General features: G+C 39.2%; 1 protein-coding gene across 3 annotated transcripts in view; it reads right to left on the reverse strand.

Moving 5' to 3' along the window:
• Positions 1–18,112, reverse strand: part of LOC127640887 (kinesin light chain 1-like) — a 41,544-nt gene that overhangs the window by 21,502 nt on the left and 1,930 nt on the right. For all 3 annotated transcript variants that reach the window (XM_052123582.1, XM_052123583.1, XM_052123585.1), the window contains exons 2-9: positions 13,400–13,670; positions 12,392–12,622; positions 10,196–10,265; positions 5,435–5,663; positions 4,597–4,684; positions 4,213–4,314; positions 2,251–2,424; positions 1,946–2,045 (exon numbers count right to left, since the gene is read on the reverse strand). In XM_052123582.1, the coding sequence (XP_051979542.1) occupies positions 1,946–2,045; positions 2,251–2,424; positions 4,213–4,314; positions 4,597–4,684; positions 5,435–5,663; positions 10,196–10,265; positions 12,392–12,622; positions 13,400–13,648 (1,243 nt within the window). In that variant the 5' untranslated portion in view covers positions 13,649–13,670. The remainder of the gene's footprint in view (positions 1–1,945; positions 2,046–2,250; positions 2,425–4,212; positions 4,315–4,596; positions 4,685–5,434; positions 5,664–10,195; positions 10,266–12,391; positions 12,623–13,399; positions 13,671–18,112) is intronic.

An 18,112-nucleotide genomic window follows, 5' to 3' on the forward strand; every position in this document is an offset into this window, starting at 1 on the left:
ATGAAAGTGAACTAACAATTAACAGTAGTACAGCCGTAGCCAAAAGTATTGGCAGTGACAAATTTTGTGTTTCTATGGTATACTGGAAAACAATGATAAGCATTTCATAGGTTTTAAAGTCTTTTATTGGCAAAAACATTCAATATATGCAAAGAGTCAATATTTATTGACCCTTCATAACCTTCATAACCTCTGCAATTCGCTCTGGCATGTTGGATATCAGCTTCTTGGCCAAATCCTGACTGATGGCGATCCATTCTTGCCTTATTACTGCTCGGAGTTTATCACAATTTGTGAGCTTCTGCTTGTCCACTCACCTTTTGAGGATTGACCACAGGTTCTCTATGGGATTAAGATCCGGGGAGTTGCCTGGCCACGGATCCAAAATTTCAATGTAATGATCTCCGAGCAACTTCATTATCACTCTTGTCTTGTGACATGGTGCTCCATCATGCTGGAAAATGCACGGATCATCACCAAATTGCTCCTGGATCGTTGGAAGAAGTTGCTCTTGCAGGAAGTTTTGATACCATTCTTTATTCACTGCAGTGCTTTTGGGCAGAATTGTGAGAGAGCCCACTCCCTTGGATGAAAAGAAACTCCACACATGGATGGTCTCAGGATGCTTCACTGTTGGCACGACACAGAACTCATGGTAGCTTTCACCTTTTCTTCTCCAGACTATCGATTTTCCAGATGTCTCAAACAGTCGGAAGGGGGCTTCATCAGAGAAAATATCGTTGCACCGGTCTTCTGCTGTCCAATCCTTGTACTTCCTGCAGAATTTCAGTCTGTCCTTGATGTTTTTCTTGGAGAAAAGTGGCTTCTTGCTGCCCTTCTTGACATCAGACCATTGTCCAAAAGTCTTCCCTCACTGTGTGTGCAGATGCTCTCACACCAACCTGCTGCCAATATTGAGCAAGCTCTGCACTGGTTTTGCCACAATTCCACAGTGGAATCCTCAGGAGGAGATGGTCCTGGCACTTGCTGGACAATCTGGGAAGTCCTGAAGCCTTCTTCACTGCAGTTGAACCTCTCTCCTTGAAGTTCTTGATGATCCGGTAAATAGTTATTTCAGGTGCAATATTCTTTGCAGCAATTTCCTTGCATGTGAGGCCATTTTGATGCAAAGCGATGATGGCTGCACGTCTTTCTTTAGAGGTAACCATTGCAAACAAGAACACAATGATTGGAAGCACTTCTTCCCTCATTTTATAGCAATCAGTCTGCTCTTATAATCCAATCAGAATGATAGCGTGATTTCACCTGACTAGTACTGCGTTCACACTTTCCCATGTGCTGCTGATATGATTAGTGAAATTATGTTAGCTGGTCATTTTGTGCCAGGGCCAAAAACAGTGAATTTTGTTTTTTTTGTGATAAAGTAAATCTTTTTGGCCAATTAAGCTTTTTGCAATGATTTAAAATTCATCTGATCACTCTGCACAATAATCTAGAAACTATGTGAATCAACACCACAACAAACAAAGCAGAAAACTTTGCGAAACACTAAATGTATGTCACTGCCAATACTTTTGTCCACGGCTTTATATTTATAAATTAACATTAAAAAGAAAATTGTTCATTATTAGTTCATGATATCTAATCTTATTGTAAAGTGTTACCATAACATTAAGTCCTAAAACACTGATGTCTCTGGGAAGTGTGAATCAATTCTATATTTTCATTGTTTCTTTAAAGATGTTTTATTATTTGTTATTTCATTGTTGATATCTACGTTTGCTCCATGGCCGGTGCTGTTTGGTTGTAAACCAGAGGTCAGGTGTGTGGAGGGGTCATGATATCAAAGGTTAGGGATCGGCTGGTGAGGTCACAACAGTTCAGTTTTAAAAAATTGCAGAGAGAGGAAAACAAAAAATTGTAAGAATGCAGCATGCAGTATGTCAGCTAACGATAAAGTGGCTTAATCAAGAAATGATCATACCATCAACAGATCCAAACTCTTTCTCATGGGCACGTGTCAAAATCTCTTTGTACAGGATCTCTGCTTCCTTGTACTTGCCCTGTTTCAGATAGCACGACGCCTGCAGGAAAACAAATGCAAATAAATCTCTTTGACATAAATGGACAACGCTCTTTGTGTTTTATGTTATGCCCTCATAAAGCTAAAGAATGCCCCTAAATACCATCTCTAGGCTGCAAATATGGCCCTTTAATAAAAAATAACATTTTTGACACCGGTGTTAACAAATACTGTTTGGATTCAGGTTGAGTGTTAAATATATTCACCAGGTTGTTCTTGGTCTTTGCGACATTGTGATCGTCAGGTCCGAGTCTTTTCTCGTAGATATCTAAAGCTCTGCAGTAATAATACTCCACCTCATCATACTTCCCCTGATTCTGACACAGCAGTGCTAAATTATTCAGCTGCTTGGCCACGTCTGGATGATCCCGCCCCAGCACCTGAGCATTGAGAAAACATTCACTCAGATGTGTATTAACATATTATGCTAATCAAATGACAAAACAATCTCTTTGTACAATCTGGAATCATAAAGTTTGAAAAACAAGCACTTTATAAATTCTGTAAATATATATTAGAGCAGTTGATGTGACATACTTTCCCTATCCCTTCATAAAAAGATTTGAAAACATTTTAAAATGGAATATTTTACTTTTCAAATATTAAAATACATAAAAATAAGTACTAGCATAGTTTGAACTTAAACATTAAAGTATCAAATTTACTGTCCTGTGGTGTGACACTCTAATTTTGTTGATTCTAACAGATGTTTAAAACATAAATGTATGTATATAACACAAATTACATTAAAGGAAAATTACATCAAGGGAATTTAAAGGGAGCATCAGGGTAAAATGCAAATAGTTATAAAAAGTTATAAAATGACCGCTCAATTTAATCTGTCCTGCGGTGTGACATGCTAAACTCAGTGTTGGGTAAATTACGCAAAAAACAGTAATCCACTACAAATGACTAATTATGTATTTACATTTTTTTATTAGTTATATTTAATTAATTATATAATTAATCAGATTATCCAACTCATTACTTCATGGGAAAAGTAATCACATTACTAATCACTTTACTTTGAACTTATCACAGAAACATCATTTATGTTTTAAATGTATTCTACATATATAACGCTCATTTTGAAATATGTGTAACCCAATTAATGCACTTAGAAAAAATTTATATAAAGGAATATTCCGGGAGCTCTGGAGTATTTTTTGGGCTGCCGTCTGCAATTTTTCACACTCAGATTTAAAAGCTCACCATTGACACATACTGGACTAACTGGCAAAAATTGGTCTCATTTTTTAAGAACTCCCCCCAAATAAAAAAAAAAAGGCTCCAATTATTCATAAATATTATTGTATATGTTTACAATCTAATGATGAATAAAATTATAATTAAAAAAATCCTAAGTTTGTAAGCAATTCTGTAATGCTGGTTCTGTTCATGCCATTTCCCTTCATAAAGTTTTATTTTATTTTAAGCAAGTACTAGAAAAATTAATTTTTCCTCTTATAAATTCCATCACAAATGCAGCGCTCTAAAACATTTCAGCCCTAGTTCATGCACCACCCCCATTGATTCGTCAAATAGCTCGGCCTCTGTGTGAATGAACCAATGTTCTTTACAGTGTTTAGTCTGTGTGCTCTAAACTGCAAGTATTTTATTAACAATTGAGTCACAGTGACTACAGTTTCTCTGGAAGTGATGATTTTGCTCTTTTGAACACATGGGATGGAAACACGGCTATATTCGCATATTGTTTTTAGCTTTTTTTAAGGAAAAGGAGAGGCGATCAACATTAATCAACATTATGCCACAAATGCTGTCGACTGAGCTTAACTGAAAGTCAATAACTCTAATCTGATTACACATAAAATGTAATGTGTTACACACATTTTTGACTACTTGAAAAAGTAATTAGATTACAGCAACTAATTACTTTGTAATCGGATTACATCCAACACTGGCTAAACTCCTTCGTGTGTGCAATTTCTAGGAATTCTTATTAATTGATAAAAAATGTCTGATTAAAACGAACTAGTGAAAATAAATAGTTGATTATAAATTACCTGACCCTTATTTAAATATATATTGACAAAAATAGTTCATGTCCATGTCCTTTGGTCAACTACCCATTAACTAACAGAAATCAATATGCTGAAAATAAAGTAGCTTGCTGTATCATTTAAAGGTGAGTATTTATGTTCTAGTACCATCTCTCTGATCTCCAGCGCTCTCTTGCACAATGGTTCTGCTTCTTTGTATTTTCCTCTTTTCCCATACAGTACTGCAAGGTTATTGAGGGTGGCTGCCACCTGCATTAGTCAGGAAATATGAATGTGTGTAATTATAGTGCACTGCAGACAGAAGATTAACTAGAGGAACACTGTGCTCATGTGGACTGTAATCTCACGACTCTCAGACAATACGACCACGGACTGTTTATGGATCATCTTAATGGCCAAATAAAAAGCTGGTTAAGTTTATGTCGACAGCAAAATCATCACAAAAATATCAATATATCTGCCAGCCTCAGTCTCCAGAGGTTTATTGTGTTTCTAATGTGAAGCAGACAAGAGTGGTTTTGTGTTACTTACAGCTGGATGATCTTTGCCCAGGGTCTTTTCTCTGATTGACAGGGCATCATTAAGGAGATGAGCCGCTTCCTTGTATTTATTCTGGTCCCTGAAAGAAAGGAAAATACCATAAAGTCTTATTTCAGTCAGGCTTGTTTTTGTGGGCTTTACTCAGCAATTTGATGTAATATGCTATACTCTTTTTGTTAAACCATGCAATTATTCCACTCTTGAAAGAACAAAATTGTCAATGAGTTATGCCATAAACGGCACGGTTTAGGACGTTCTATCAAGATAAACATTGTTTGAAACTTTGAAAAACACGTTTCGAGACCTCTGCACTTTGTGTGTGCTCCATCCAGCTTCTTTTCTACGCAAGAGAATTTGTTGTGCTGTCTGTTCTTGGTGGGCTAACTGCCCCATGCTGACTGCTACTTGCAAAAGCTTTGGTAAAGAGTTTGTATTACAGCTAGAATTGCTCCGATGTTGGGAAAATTCCATATTAGGGATTTTAAGTAGGAGGTATGATTAATTGCGTTAAATCACCAGCCCTAAAACAAAGATTAAGTACATTCAATGAGCACACTCTGACAGAAACTTGCATTGTCTGTGCTCATTTTTGTCCAGTGATATGTATGTAGCAATGAGTTCATTGGAGTTGTGAGTAATTCACTGTTATTGGTAACTAAAAGCATTGTCAAATGTGCCAAAATATTCAATAAATGAACACACAAAGTGCAGGGGATGTGTAGGATTTTGTGAATGACGGGTGTTCCAATTATATGGAATTCTGCAAAGCTTTCTGCCAAGTTCTGCTGGCATGTTGATGTCCACAGACAGTGTTGACACGCAGACACACCTGTAGACCAGGGCCAGGATGTTGAGCATAGTGGCTACATCCGGATGGTCATGTCCGGAGGTTTTCTCAAGATCCTCCAGAGCCTGTTTGCACAGCGGGACAGCCACCTCGTACCGGCCCTGAGATGCGTATTGTATCACTAGGTTGTGGAGTGTTCGGAGTCGGACAGGGATCTCGTACCCGCCCTGTTGCGCGGCTGCAACTGCAGCACTGTTGTGCTGGTGTGGGCCTGAAGGGGGCGACACAGAGAAACATTGTTAAGGCTGATTGTTTGGCATATAGCATCTGTCCTAAATGCCAATCTCAGGACTTGTGGTTCTCCTTAATTGCACCATTTGGATCAGGGACAATATGACATTTATTGTATTAAAAACAATTTGGTGGCCAAAAATGTTGACGTGCTAGATAAATATGAGCAATGAGGCAGTGAAAAAAAAATCTGCATTGTTCACAAAAATCGAACCTTTAATTGAAGTAAAACGATTGAAAGAGGGGAAATATCTCATTATTAAATAAATATTTTTCTCCAAAACACATTTACCACAATTATTGGCACCCCTAGAAATTCTTATGAGTAAAATATATCTGAAGTACAGTATATTCCTATGACGAGGGCGTGGCCAGGCCGTGATGGAGCACGGCTGGTGCTGAATCAGCTGATCAGTGGGAGAGCAAGATTAGTGTCAGCCGGCATGTGTCCGCATTGTGTGTGTCCTTATGTTTTATGTTGGTTTAAGTTTATGTTGTCCATTAAACTTTACGTTGACTGTTCAGCTGGTTCCCGCCTCCTCCCCGCCCGACCTTTACCTGTTACAGTGGTGCCGAAACCCGAGAAGGAGGAGGGATGCGCTTTTGCGGAGTCTTCACCCCTGCTATCCGCCAGGGGAGCAGTTACGACCATCTGCCTGGGGACGGAGGGGTCGCTGCCGTCTGCCAAGAGAGGAGCGGTTGAGGACCGAGCGACAGCACATCTGGGAGTCAGCGAGTAAGTTCTTCTCTCTCTCTCTGTATCTCTGCTCACCCTTTCCCTCTCCCCACACCTCTCCTAATCTCTCCCCCAGGCTCACAGGAGGCGGGGTGGACCACTACTAACAGAACATCCAAAAGGGCAGCCTCTCGAGTTAGTCAAACCGGTGGTGCCCCAGCCTGAATCGGGCGGGGGAGGAGTGTGACGAGGAGGAGGGCATGGCCGGGCCATGATGGAGCATGGCTGACACTGAATCAGCTGATTAGTGGGAGAGCAAATAAGGGCAGCCGGAGGCACTGGTTCGAGAGAGAGAGACACATGTGGCAGAGTTGTGTGTGTGTCCTTATGTTGGTTTAAGTTTGTGTTGTCCATTAAATATATTGATGTTGTCTGTTCAGCCAGTTCCCGCCTCCTCCTGCCCAACCTTTACCTGTTACAATTACCATTCATATTTTAAATTGTGTGCACCTGGGTGAAAACATGAAATTGTTCAGGCGTGACTTCCTGTATCACAGGTGTATAAATATGAGGTAACACACAAGCCAAATTCACTTAATCATCAATCACAGTGGGTTAGACCAAATAATATAGTTCTGATGTGCGGCAAAATGTTTTTGACCTTCACAAAATGGGAAGTGGCTACAGAAAATAACTAAAGCATTGAAAATACCAATTTCCACCATCAGAGCAATAATTAAGAAGTTCCAATCAACTGGTGATGTTTAGAATCGGCCTGGAAGAAGATGTGTGTCTGCATGGTGATGGTCAAGAGGATGTTTCAAGTGGCAAAAAATCTCCAAGGAGCACAGCTGGAGATTCGCAGAAATGAGTTGGGTCATGGGGTAATTAAGTCTAAAAAAAAAAAAAATTACACATCTGCTACATCACCACATGTTGTTTGGGAGGGGTTCAATATAAAAGCCTCTGCTCTCATCCAACAACAAACTCAAGCGTCTTCAGTTTGCCAGACAGTACTGGAACTTCAAATGCTACCGGGTACTATGGTCAGATGAAACAACAAATAAAAAAGAGCTTTTTGGCAGCAAACACCAGAGATGGGTTTGGCACACATAGAGATGAAGAAGTACCCAATGCCCACGGTTAAACTTGGTGCTGGATCTTTAATGTTGTGGGGCTGTATTTCTGCCAGAGGTCCTGGACAACTTATTTGGATACATGGCATCACGGACTCTATCAAAAACCAACAGATAAAAAATAAAAACCTGGCTGCCTCTACCAGAAAGCTTACAATGGGCCCTGGTTGGATCTTCTGCCAAGGCCATCCCAGTCCCCTGACCTGAACCCTACATGAACCTCTGGATTTGAAGGATCTGGAGACATTTTGTATGGAGGAATTGTCTCAGATCCACTGTTATGTCTTCTCCAACCTCATTAGGCATTATAAGAGAAGATTCAGAGCTGTTGGCAAAGTGAGGTTGCAAAAAGTATTGAATAAAGGGGTGCCAATAATTATGGCCAATGCATTTTGGAGAAAAAAATGTATTTATTAATGAGATATTTCCCCTGTTGCAATTGTTTTACTTCAATTAAAGGTTCGATTTTTGTGATGTTTTTTTGAATGAAAGATATTTTTTTTTTAATATATTGGCCACCACTGAATTTTTTATTTTTTATTTTGCTTTATCTACACTGGTGGCCAAAGGTTTGGAATAATGTACAGATTTTGCTCTTATGGAAATAAATAATCTTAGTTGAATTAAGTGTACACACACACAAATATTATTCATGGGATTATCTAATCAGTCAATCATGTGGCAGCAGTGCAGTGCATAAAATCATGCAGATACGGGTCAGGAGCTTCAGTTAATGTTCACATCAACCATCAGAATGGGGAAAAAATTTAATCTCAGTGATTTGGACCATGGCATAATTGTTAGTGTCAGATGGGCTGGTTTGAGTATTTCTGTAACTGTTGATCTCCTTGGATTTTCACACACAACAGTCTCTAGAACTTACGCAGAATGGTGCCAAAAACAAAAAACATCCTGTGAGTGGCAGTTCTGTAATGAAAATGCCTTGTTGATGAGAGAGGTCAACAGAGAATGGCCAGACTGGTTTGAACTTACAAAGTCTACGGTAACTCAGATAACCACTCTTGTAATGAGTGGTTGTCAAACACATTGTAATGAGCAGAATGCTATAATCTGAGGTGCAGGTTGGCGCTATTATGGCGGTATGAGGGGAACCTATACAATATTAGGTAGGTGGTTTTGATGTTGTGGCTAATCCATGTAAAAATACTCACAAATGAGCGAAAACATTATGACCAGTCACAGGTGAAATTAATAACATTGATCATCTCCTAACAAGGCCACATGTCAAGGTCTGGGTAGATTAGATGGTAAGTGAACAATCAGTTCTCATAGTCAATGTCTTGAATGCAGTAGAAATTTGCAGGAGTAAAGATCTGAGTGAACGGCAAGTCTTGTGGGATGCTCCCAGTCAGCAGTGGTGAGTATCTATTGACAGTGGTGGTTGGGTGCCCCAGGCTCATAGATGCATGAGGGCAATGAAGGCTATCCCTTCTGGTCCGAACCGACAGAAGGTCTACAGTGGCACAGAATTTTAATGATGGTTATGGGAGGAATGTGTCACAACCAGGGTGTGATTTGTTGAAAACCAGAAGGGGGGACATATCAATGTGAATGTCATCATTGAAATTTTAATGTAGACATGAGAACGGATTTACCATATTTTTAATTTAAGAGTGTAATATGGGATTACAGGCTCACTAATGTCACAAGTTGTGTTGTATTTAGGTAGGTATTCCAGGTATTCCAATCAATTTCTTCCAATAATCCCAGATATGCTACAGCATATATTTTTGTTTAATATTTCTTTATTATTAATCAGCACAGCTATCCATTTTCTGATGGGTTATTTACGTGTGATGTCAGTTTGTAAATGCAGTGAGTTTATGCACCCTTCTCTGGAATCTCTACAGACATACCCTGCTGCGTATGGGCTGAATAGCCGCAGACCAGTCAGAGTGCTCATGACAAACCCTGTCCACTGTCGAAAGTGCCTACAATGGGCACGTGAGAGTCGGAACTGGACTTTGAAGCAGAGAAAGAAGGTCGCCTGGTCTGATAAGTCCCATTTCCTTTTACATCACATGGACGGCTGTGTACATGTGTGCCATTTATCTGGGGACGTGATGGCACCAGGATGCACTTTGGGAAGACAACAAGCCAGTGGATGGAGTTTGATGCTCTGGGCAATGTTCTACTTGGAAACCCTGGGCCCGGCCATTCGTGTGGATGTCAATTTGACATGTGCCACCTACCTAAACATTGTTGCAGACCAGGTACAGCCCTTCATGGTAATGTATTCCCTAATAACAGTGGCCTCTTTCAGCAGGATAATGCTCCTGCCACACTGCACACATTGTTCAGGAATAGTTTGAGGAACATGTTGAAGAGATCAAGGTGATGCCCTGTCCTCCAAATTCCCCAGATCTCAATCCAATTGAGCATCTGTGGGATATGCTGGACCAACAAGTCCGATCCATGGCAGCTCCAATTTGCAACTTACAAGACTTGAAGGATCTGCTTTTAATGTCTTGGAGTTAGATACCACAGGACATCTTGTAGAGTCCATGCCTCGGCAGGTCGGTGCTGTTTTGGTGGCACGCGGAGGACCAACATTATATTAGGCAGGTGGTCATAATGTTTTGGCTCATGTACGTGTGTGTGTGTGTGTGTGTGTGTGTGTGTGTGTGTGTGTGTGTGTGTGTACATTATATATACTGTATATATATGGCACTTTCTTACCCTGGTAGTCTTCATCATTGGGAAACAGATCATCAAGAGAATCTTTTGGAGTCTCTCCATTTTTCTCTTCCTAAACCAAAACCAAAGAACATTTTACAAACAATGAAATTCTGTATAGTTTTGAATAATAATTCATATTTTACAGCTGTTGTAAACCAAGCTAATTTCACTCAGAAGCACCTCTGTCCAGGCATGACTGTCTGTAATGTCTTTAAATGTTAATGGCTCCATTAATTCAGGAAGCAACTACATGAAAACATCCCTTCATGAAATATTAATTCTAAGCTGGAGGGAACTACCATTTTAACTGATTCATTGTCATAAAATCTGCCCACCGCAGAAGAATAAAATGAAAAAAATATTGGTCTCAGGCAAAGGAGAGGAAATTCTGTCTAACAGGGAATATAAGAGTGATTCATCACTCAGTAACAATGTGCCACGTCTCCTCTATAACATCTCCATCCACCCAATCCCAATCATCCATCTGCAAAGCAAATCAATAAATCTTGCCTGTACAAGGGACAGAGAGAGAGAGATAGAGATAGCTTGTATCCAAGAAAAGGTCAGGCTATCGCTGCAGAGAAAGTCTAAGCCAGAGCCTTATCTAACAAGCATTTATTTTTTGCCCAGAGGTCCACTTATGATGCTAGTCAAGGTTTGGTCATCGTAATTTATTTTTAATAAATATTTTTCACCCTCTCTATGACCCTTACAAAAAACATTTTTCTACTGTAAATGGTTCATAGACCAGAATTAAAAAACTCTTGTTAAATTTGGACATAAAGACATTTAGAGGATCAAAGTCAAATTGTGCCCTATTATGTCCATAGGGGGCAATATAACAACAACAACAACAAAACATCATAACTCGGGAACCATTTAAAGAAAGTTGGAATTGGACGTGCATCTTCTTTGGTTCAAGTGCTAACATATGCTTAAAATTGTGATTTGACAAATCAACGAAAAGGTCTGTCAGCAGCTAATAATATTTCAGCAGCTAATAACTTAAGTTGTGAACAGCCAATCAATATGACATTTGGCATTCATTTTCAGGTTGCCAAAATTAGGCTGTATACCAAATTATGTGGGAATTGGTCACGAGGTGGCACTATAATAAGCTAATTTACAATTTACTAATAACAAAATGAAGTTGATTTCGATTTCCAACAGAAAAATATTCTACCACTTTTTAACTCTCCCTTGGCCATTTGTCTGGTTTGCACGAAATTCGATTTGTATTATCTAGAGATGTGCCTGAAGTTATAAAATGAAGTTTTATGAATTGAATGTTTAGAAGGTATGAACCAATACGTTTTAGTGAGGCCCATTATGACTAATTGTACTGCACACAATTGTGAGGGCAATATTCAAATGTAAAAAAACAAGTACACATAGACAACAGGAAATTGTGAGGGCACATGACTAATTTCATCAATTTCAGAAGCTAGTGGATACTATAACTTTTTCTAATTCTAATTGTGCAACTGTGATTAAAGCAGTTGAAATTTGACACCAAAACAACAGTGTCCACAGCATCCAGAGTTCTCAGATTGTGATGGATGTTTTTGTGATGGCCATTTTTGCACCCCTACAAGTTCCTTTTCTTTTTATGTCCGACATCACACTGCTGCACTGTTTTTTTCTCTCCCCTTTTCTCCCCAATTTGGAATGCCCAATTCCCAATGCACTCTAGGTCCTCGTGGTGGCGTAGTGACTCAATCCGGGCAGCAGAGGACGAAACTCAGTTGCCCCCGCGTGTGAGACCGTCAATCCACACATTTTATCACGTGGCTTGTTGAGCGCGTTACCATGGAGACCTAGCACATGTGGAGGCTTCACGCTATTCTCTGCGGCAACTCGCAACACGCCCCACCCATGAGCGAGAACCACATTATAGCAACCACGAGGAGGTTAACCGAACATGACTCTACCCTCCCTATCAACTGGGCCAACTGGGCCAACTGGTTGCTTAAGAAGCCTAACTGGATTCGAACTTGCGACTCCAAAGGTGGTAGTCAGCGTCTTTACTTGCTGAGCTACCCAGACCCCACTGCTGCACTGTGTTGAATGGCAGCACATTGTTGTCAGGTACTGAAATGTGCTAAATGATGGAGTCATTCCATAAAAAATCGCTAGTACCTCAGTACCTTTTTGTACTGCTATACCGTCTAATCCTGACATTTATATGAGACTCACAACAGGCGAGATGCCATCGTCATATTTCTTGAGCTGGTTCATAAACTCCAGATGTTTCTTCTCCTCTTCCAGCTGTGCGACGTTCTGCTCGCTATTCTGCAGTTTCTGCTGTGTGTTTGCCAACTCGTCTCGCAGCCACTGGTTCTCCTGACACAGCCGCCGCACTTGAGCACGCAACTTTTGTTTCTCCGACTCCACCGCATTCAAGTGGTTTGAGAGAGCCATCATCACCTGAATCGACACATATTAAACTCATTATCATTATTAAAGATGATGTGTGCCATTTTTTTTCAATGTTTGTTAGTTCTTTTTTGTCATTGGTTATCTTATTATCTGGTTTACATTGTGTATTTAATGCCTTATGTTTGATTCAATCTTTTTCTGATGTTAACGTTGGTGTTTGGTGCACGCTGTATTTTGTTCACCTTGTTTCTAGACTCATTGTTTTTGGATATCTGTTTTGCATTTTTGTTAAGTCTGATTAAAATGCACTTGGGTTCCACATCATCTTCATCATTGTTTTTCACTGACACAATGTAACCGTAAACATTGTGGCTTTGCTGGGGTTTCAAATCATTGCTCTGTTAGTTTTAATGTGTATTAAAATATGTTTATCAATTGCTCTAAATAGTTGAGTAATTTATGCAAACAATACATTAAGTTTAATACGTGAACACCACTGTTTCCTGTTGAACGCACAGTGGTGTTATTGGGTGATATTCTTTTTACAGACCCCATTTATCTGTAGATCTTATATTAAAGAGAAGTGAGTGTATTAGAGAGAAGAAAAGTGTGAATATTGGTAAAAAATATCGGCCAGACTGATATGTTTCCTGTGAAATACACATGTTGTAATAGTGTTGTTGGTGCTATTCTTCACAGACCAAACCAAATGGTGCCATTTATCAGTAGACATGTAGATAATACAAAGGATTAAGTAGAATAGTGTGAATATCTGTAAAAATATTGGTCAAACCGATAATCTGTCTATATCTACTTTTAACTCACCTGCGCCTCGCCCAGCCCCAGCTCGATCATTTCCACAGACTTGCGGAGGAGGTTGGACTTTTCATGAACCGAGCTGGCTTCCTCATCCTTCTTCAAGCACTGGATGGTCTCCATCAGACTATGCAGTATTGAGTTGTGCTCACTCTTCAGAGCTTCCAGACCCTGGATGACTAATTTAGTGCTGGAGATGATCTCTTCCTGTGTCAGCTTCTCTAGTCTCTCCTCATGAGGGTACACCATGGTGGACATGCTCTGCTGGAGCTCAAGAAGCCTTTAGAGAGAAGAAGTGAAGCTGAGGATATTTGAACTCTGAATTGAGAATTTAAGTCTTTGAGGCCATCAAAATCTTGACAAGTTCACCAATTCTCAGTTCTTCCACCATAAATCTGGACCAAATTCCAAGTGAGTGCACCTGAAACTTGTCAGTTCTTCCTGTCAAACACATACTTGGAGCTTTACCCCAAAATAGCCACTTTAAGTTCTTAAATCAGGTGTAAATAATCAGTATGTAACGCTTGTCAATAAGACTTCCCCCAATGCCGTAGGTCTTACAGTAATGCTTTTATACCCCATTATACCCATTTTATACACTAGCCTCTCATAGATAGTCAAAAACAACAGTCAAAATAATTTACTGTAAGATCAGCCCATTCACACTGTAGGCCAACAACTACAAAATACCTGTAATTATCAGTTCAGTCCAACACTGACCAATCATGAGGGATAATAATCTATTTGGTCTTATAATAACCCATCGTTATAGTATAATAATGAATAATGCTCTATAATCAAAACTTTTTAATTTAGCAGTCTGATGACCACGTTCATGCCATTGGTTGACCTGACAATGCTTGTTACTGGTTCATATCCACTGTTATGAAAGTCAATAAAAATAATTTACCTAAAGTTAGACCTTGCTCTGCTAGTCCTCTTTTAATGATTAACCACATAAGAATAACTAAGATGGGTCACAGCTATGAATAAGGATCAAAGTAAGAAATACAAATTCTGCTGTTCACATGACCTTACGCATTGTCGGCTTATTAAGCATATTCAGTTTAAAATAAACCAATGGAAAACGTGAGTGATCAAGAAAAAGTCAACACTTTTGCCATTTTAGTTGCCGATGTTAGTGGAGTGGAAATTACACACTTCACCTTTAACATAACATGCAGGTATGATCATCTTGTCATGCAATTAAGGTGTATTATTAGCTGAAATAAAACATTGAAACCAGCAGATGGAATATACTGTGTGCTGCCAACCTAAATCCTAGTGTATTATATAAAGACAGAAACTCTAGTGTCATATCAGTATAAATGTGGCGATGTGTATAGAGAGACAGGTATCATAAAAGAGCAGGATGTGACCCTAGAGCTAATCGGCAGCTGACCAAGACCACATCTACAGAAACTGGAGGAAGATACTGGATAAATAGAAATGTCCTTTCTATTCAGCACCATAAACATTGCAGGGTTTTAATTTTTAATGAAGGCTAGTGATGGTTATTGTCAGCTAGTCTCCATCTAGACTGATTACACTGTCAATTAAGCATCAGAATGCCAAAAGTTCTGCTGCTAAAATAGGTCTATGTTTACTGAAATTTGTTGCCCCCAGTGGCCGAAGCTGGAAGTGTTGTTGAGGTGAAATGTGCACAGGGTGGCGCCAAAAGTGAGTTGCAATTTTAGTTGCAAATTATGTAATACAGTCAACAGGAATGCATATTTCATTAACCCTACACCCAAACCCTAACTTTAAACCTAACCATTAGTGGATAAAAATACAAATCCCACTCACCATTGTTTATGTGAATGCGATTACTTACTGGTTTCAATGGGACCAGAACATGTGTCTCAGAGATTTCTAACATGCTAGTCATACTGTTTATGAACTTAACAAATGATGTATAATTCCCTTTTGAGGTATGACTATGTGTAATTTTGTTCAAGAACCAAATGGCCAAGTATCTTCAAGTAATGTTAACGGCTGTGGCTCAGGTGGTAGAGCGGGTTGTCCTCTAATCGCAGAGTTGGCAGTTTGAATCCTGACCCACATGTCTCCACATGCTGAAGTGTCCTTGGGCAAGACACTGAACCCCAAGTTGCTCCCAATGGCAGGCTTGCTTGCATGGCAGCTTGCTGTTACAGGTGTGTGTGTGTGTGTGTGTGTGTGTGTGTGTGTGTGTGTGTGTGTGTGTGTGAGCGTGTATTTATCACTTTGTGGGGACCAAATGTCCCCATAAGGATAGTAAAACCCGAAATGTTTGACCTTGTGGGGACATTTTGTCGGTCCCCATGAGGAGTACAGCTTATAAATCATACTAAATGATGTTTTTGAAAATGTAAAAATGCAGAAAGTTTTCTGTGAGGGTTAGGTTTAGGGGTAGGGTTAGGTTTAGGGGATAGAATATAAAGTTTGTACAGTATAAAAACCATTATGTCTATGGAAAGTCCCCATAAAACATGGAAACACAACATGTGTGTGTGTGTGTGAATGAGACACACTGTAAAGTGCTTTGTAGAACAGCTAAGGTTAAAAGGTGCTATATAAGTGCAGACCATTTAACCACAGATTTTATTTTACTCACAAATCAACAACTTTCTCATCAAAGCTTACAAAGACCCTTTTGTCTAACATTATGCCCACATGGCCAAAATCAACACTGTAGATTCAACTGGGTTACACCACCCAGTGTCATGTGACTATTTGAAAGAATAAATGAGGATCTCAACTGATGCTTTAGTACCTGTTGAACTAAAATCATTTTGGTGCTGACTGGATGCTGAAAACTGACACAAAGGCAAATAAAACTGCCAACAGCTGCCAACATAAGTCCTAGAATTGTTAGATAACAATTCAATGAACTACAACTTTTGACCAATAGGTGGCGCTGTCGCCAAATGTATAAAGTGTGGTCAGGGTGTGGTGACCATGCCACAAAGTTTAATGTCAATACACCAAAGCGTTACCGAGATACAGCCTCAGATCCTTTTTGCCGTCTTGCCAACCTATTTGTTGATGAGCTATGCGATAACCGTCTGGTCAATCGAAAAGCTTTTGAAAAGTTTTTCTCTTGAGTGTCACTAGATGATACACACAAAAAGTTTATGAATTCGATGTATGGCCTAGGAGTTCTTAAGAGTAGGTTTTCAATCACATTCAAAATGGTGGACAGGAAGTTTGAAAATCTAGTGAAATTCCGAACCAATGTAACATTTCAAACTGCCATGAGCCAAGGCCATATGGTTCAAAAGTAATAAGCACAAAAGTGATTGAAACTTTGAACAGTTGGTTGCGCAACTGGTGGGTTGGTGGGTTTTAGCTAGAGGCTCCAAATTTACCACAAGGAATGTTCAGACTGTCCCCTACAAGTGTACCAAATTTCACAACTTTTTACCATATGTATATATGGACTAACTCAGTCTCCCAGTCAGAGGAAGAATAATGAGAACAAAAAGAACACTAACAGAAACAAAAACAGCTCCATACCTTCGGTGCTCAACCCTGATTTTAATACACAAGCTCAATCCTCAATCTTAATACATAAGTAGAAAGATCAGGAAGACCAATTTACAATGAGTAAAACCACTGGTTTCGAGTGAAATTTCCACGACACTTATTTGCAATCTGACCCAACACACTTATTTTCAGCTTTCATAATCATATATATTTGCTTATTTTGTTGCTAAAACAGTTTTGGCTTAGTTCATTATTTTCATTAAGCAATTTCACTGTTTGAGTAGTAGTTTGAGAGCAACATTGCAAACACCAAACACCCTAGGTCTGTGCTTCCCCACTTTTGAAAAGCACCAACCGCCACTGCTTTGCATATTAAGCAAAATACAGACTGTGTTCTGGTTTCTGTCACAAAATGGCAGTGAGCCTGTTGTTTAATGATGGGACTTGACTTTGCCATGTGCTGTTTGATGAAGTGAGGAGTGGCTGGATCTCTGGTCCTCCTCATCAATAATAGGCTAAATGCAGCATGTTGATAGGAATGTTAGATCACAAACAGATCTGAGAGACTCTAATGCAGGTTTATTTTTCACTTTTTGTCCTAAACTTTATATTAAATTCTTCAAATGGAACAAATAAACCAAGATATTTCTCAGACATTATGGCCCATTTAAAAAAATATTTGATTTTCATTACACAGCACTCACAGAAATGAGATTGGTCAATTGAGGTATTCTGCAGTCATATATATTTATATAATTAGAGCAACACCGAATAATTTATCGTTGTCCACGACAATCTATTTCTAACACTCTTTATAGTTTGTACTGGATTTATGTCTCTCGCATCAAGCCCAGTTTCCGTCGCAGAGTTGATTTAATTAATTTATTAATACAAAATAAATAAAAAATGAACCAAAACTCCCACAAGGGGGGAAAAAAACAAACACAAACTACCCCGTAGGGTAAAATGTAAAGTAATTAATTCAGGGCAGGGGCAGAGGGTAACGGGGAATCAGGACATTGATTGGATCTGTTGAACACATGACAGGCCAAAATGTTAAAGAGAGCCACAGTTAAATTAATTACTAAATAAAAAAATACAAAAAGATCAAACTAAAAATAATAAATAAATAAATATGATAACAAGCAGCCTTTTAAGGTTTAGTAATCACACAAGGACCATATTGTGATTTCAATCTGAATTCAATCAATCAGGCAGCATTAATGGAAATATAAAACCAATGTTTCAGAAGTC

This window comes from Xyrauchen texanus, chromosome 50 (genome assembly GCF_025860055.1).
Source record: "Xyrauchen texanus isolate HMW12.3.18 chromosome 50, RBS_HiC_50CHRs, whole genome shotgun sequence".
Lineage (NCBI taxonomy): Eukaryota > Metazoa > Chordata > Actinopteri > Cypriniformes > Catostomidae > Xyrauchen > Xyrauchen texanus.